The sequence below is a fragment of the Antechinus flavipes genome, chromosome 5 (genome assembly GCF_016432865.1).
Source record: "Antechinus flavipes isolate AdamAnt ecotype Samford, QLD, Australia chromosome 5, AdamAnt_v2, whole genome shotgun sequence".
Classification (NCBI taxonomy): Eukaryota; Metazoa; Chordata; class Mammalia; order Dasyuromorphia; family Dasyuridae; genus Antechinus; species Antechinus flavipes.
Genome location: NC_067402.1, coordinates 99,685,166 through 99,689,018, shown reverse-complemented (window position 1 = coordinate 99,689,018; position 3,853 = coordinate 99,685,166). Strand labels below are relative to the sequence as shown.

At 35.3% G+C, this 3,853-nt stretch overlaps 1 protein-coding gene across 1 annotated transcript; it reads left to right on the top strand.

The window, feature by feature from the left end:
- The first annotated feature begins 2,609 nt into the window (after positions 1–2,609).
- On the top strand, positions 2,610–3,575 carry LOC127538572 (taste receptor type 2 member 40-like). The gene has a single exon (XM_051962380.1). It carries the CDS (start codon positions 2,610–2,612, stop codon positions 3,573–3,575), a length of 966 nt encoding a protein of 321 aa, XP_051818340.1.
- Positions 3,576–3,853: the final 278 nt, after the last annotated feature.

The window sequence follows — 3,853 nt, the reverse complement described above, 5'->3', positions numbered from 1 at the left end:
CAATATGCAGCCTGCAAGGATCCAGCTGTATATTTTGTTAGCCTATTTTCTATTTGTGTCTTATACTACTACTTTAAAGAATAGTATTATGAATATTATTGTACCATATTCTTATGGTACAATAATGACAAATTACTGATTATATTAAGTTTAAAAGTTTTTATACAAACAAAACCAATGTCGACAAGATTAGAAGGGAAGAAGAAAATTGGGAAAACAATTTTACATCCAAGAGTTCTGATAAAGGCTTCATTTCTAAAATAGAGAATTGACTCAAATTTATAAGAATGCCACCCATTCTCCAACTGATAAATGATCAAAGGATATGAACAGATAATTTTCAGATAAAGAAATTAAAACCAATTCTAGTCATATGAAAAAATGCTATAAATCACTATTGATCAGAGAAATACAAATTAAGATAACTCTGAGGTATCACTACACACCTCTCAGATTGGCTAAGATGACAGGAAAAGATAATGATGAATGTTGGAGGGGATGTGGGAAAACTGGGACATTGATACATTGTTGGTAGAGTTGTGACCTAATCTAACCATTCTGGAGAGCAATATGGAACTGTGTCCAAAGGGCTATCAAATTGGATTCAGCAACATCTCTACTGGGACTATCTCCCAAAGAGATCATATAAAAGGAAAAAGGACCCACGTGTGCAAAAATGTTTGTAGCATCCCTTTTTGTAGTGGGAAGGAACTAGAAACTGAATGGATGCCCATCAGTTGGAGAATGGCTGAATAAGTTATAGTATATGAATGTTATGGAATATTATTGTTTTATAAGAAATGATCAACAGGATGATTTCAGAAAGGCCTGGAGAGATTTACCTGAATTGATGCTGAGTAAAGTGAGTAGAACCAAGAGAACACTGTACATAGCAACAACAAGATTATACAATGATCAATATTGATGGATGTGGCTCTTTTCAACAGTGACCTGATTCAGGCCAGTTCCAATGGACTTGTGATGGAGAGAGCCATCTGCACCCAGAGAGAGGATTGTTGGGATTGAGTGTAGATCACAACATAGTATTTTCACTTTTTTGTTGCTGTTTACTTGCTTTGTGTTTTCTTTCTCATTGTTTTTCTTTTTTGATCTGATTTTTCTTGTACAGCATAATTGAAGAAATATGTATAGAAGAATTGCACATGTTTAATATATATTGGATTACTTGCTGTTAAATGTATATTGGATTACTTGCTGTCTAAGAGAGGGGATGGGGAAAGGGAAGGAGAAAAAAATGGAACACAAGGCTTGCAGGGATGAATGTTGAAAACTATGCATATATTTTAAAAATAAAAAGGTTTTTTTAAAGAAATGACAAATTAGATAGTTTCACAGGAAACTGAGAGGATGCCAATGAATTGATGATGCAAAATGAAGTCAGAAAAACCAAAAGAACAATTTATACAATGATAGCAACATAGAGAAAAACATAGTTGAAAAACTTTAGAACTCTGATCAATGCACAGATAAGCCACAAATTCAAAAAGCTGAAACTTAACACAGTATTGACCTCATGTCAAATAGGTAATGGACTTAAACTGTGGAGATATAAATACATCTTTGGGCATAGTCAATGTGAAGACTTGTTTTATTGAAATATGCATATATATGGCTAGATTTTATTTTCAGAGGGATTGGGGAAGAAAATGAGAGGTATAGATCTATGATACACATACACATCTATTATTTTTTATATCTGATTATGCCTAATTTGTCTTTGGAGAGGAAAATCCTTCTCAAAACTCCTTTTTTATAAAGTATTCCTAAGCTTATGCCTCTTCCTTTCTTTCTAATGCTCTCCAAAGGGAAAAAAACTCATAGAGACTCTACATAGAGTCATGCTGATAAAAAATGAACAAGATATATAGAAATATTGTCACAGAACCTTTTTTCTATATATAATTAAGCTGACATTTTATTTTGATTTTTTTCTGTTCATTATTTCATCCCACCAAGCTTTCCTGAAGAAATCTGATTCCAAAGTAGCAGTATCTAAGGAATGGGAATAGAGAAATTCTTATATATGGCATAAAAATAATCTAGACCCAGAATTTCTCACCAGAGTAAGAAAATAAATAAATGATCTGACCAGGCTTCTGAAGTCAAGGAAACTAATTTAAAAGGCTAGGAAACCTAGAATGAAGAAGGAGTAGTCAAAGCTACCAAAGATTAATCAAAGTAAATTTATATGTGACACCAAAAAAACTTGCATATTGGCTATTCTATCAGACATGAATTCAGAAGGACTGATATGGATTCTGGAGATAGAAAGAAATGATGATATAAACTGTTAGCAAGTTCTTTCTTTACAACACCCTGCTGAAGGCCCAAACATGATGTGTCTATGACAAATGGAGACAGGGCTAGTAATCAAATCCTGTAGTAATTTGCATTCCCAGCTTCTCAACTTGTGATCACGTGACAAGCAAATTTAGAAAAATTGGGAATGATCATTAACTGAATTTAATAAGCAATAGGTACCTTGAACATCTGTTAGCCAGAGGATTAAGAAGCAAATGTGAACTGGAACCTCAATCTGAGAGTGAAGTTGAGGACACAAAAAAAAAAAGAAAAGAAAAGAAAAGAAAATGACAAAGGTAACTGATTACACAGATAATGACATATCTGAACCTGTTCTTCTGATCACCTTAATAGTCCCAGGAATTGAGTGCGTCACAGGCATGATTGGGAATGGTTTCATTTTGACTACAAATACCATTGAATGGCTCCAGAACAAAAGACTGTCCACTAGTGATTCTATTTTGATGATTCTGAGCTGTTCGAGGATTTTGCTACAATTCTGGATGATGCTGGAAAATACTTACAGTTTATTATTTCGACTTTCTTATAATCAAAATGTAGTGTATAAAACTTTCAAAGTCAACTTCGTGTTCCTGACCTATTCCAACCTCTGGTTTGCTGCTTGGCTCAATGTTTTCTACTGCATCAAGATTGCCAACTTCACCCATCCCTTGTTTCTTAAGCTAAGGTGGAGAATCACTGGATTAATGCCCTGGCTCCTTTGTCTATCAGTCTTCGCTTCTCTGTGCTGCAGTCTTCCCATTTTAAAGGATGTCTACAATGTTTATGTTAACACTTCCATCCCAGTTCCCTCCTTGAATGCCACAGAGAACAAATACTTTACAGAGACCAATGTGGTGAACTTTGCTCTCATCTACAACCTGGCCATTTTCATTCCTCTAATCATGTTCATCTTTGCAGCTACCCTATTGATCATCTCTCTCAAGAGACACACACTACAAATGAAGAATAATGCCATGGGTTCCAGAAATCCCAGCATGGAAGCTCACCTGAGGGCAATCAAAGCCATTAGTTTCTTCCTCTTCCTCTACATTTTCAACTTTGTGGCTTTGATCCTCTACATGGCCAATGTCCTTAGTACCAACAGCTTTGGAACTGTTTTGTGCAAGATCATCATGGCTGCTTACCCTACTGGTCACTCTATTCTTCTGATCTGTGGCAATCCCAAACTAAGGAGGACCTGGAAGAAGCTTCAGCATAATCTTAAATTCAACCTGAAAGTTTGGAAATAGTAAATGGTACCCAGAGTACTTGACAAGGATCTGATCCAACAAACTTGGCTTTTTCCTCATAGTCTTCACTGATTTCTCTTGTCTTTGGGACAAAATACTCTTTTCTCTGCCTAGCATTTGAAGTTCTGCAAAATCTGTCTCCAACTTACCTTTCCAGACTTATCATACACTACTCCCTCCATATATTCCATATTTTAATATGGAATGCATATTGCAGCTAAACTGGTCTATCCCTAGAACTCCCACCTACATGTCTTTGTACTACTTGTCCCCATTCT

Coding starts and splice junctions, on each gene's coding strand:
- LOC127538572 (XM_051962380.1), top strand. CDS start 2,610: ATGACAAAGGTAACTGATTACACAGATAATGACATATCTGAACCTGTT.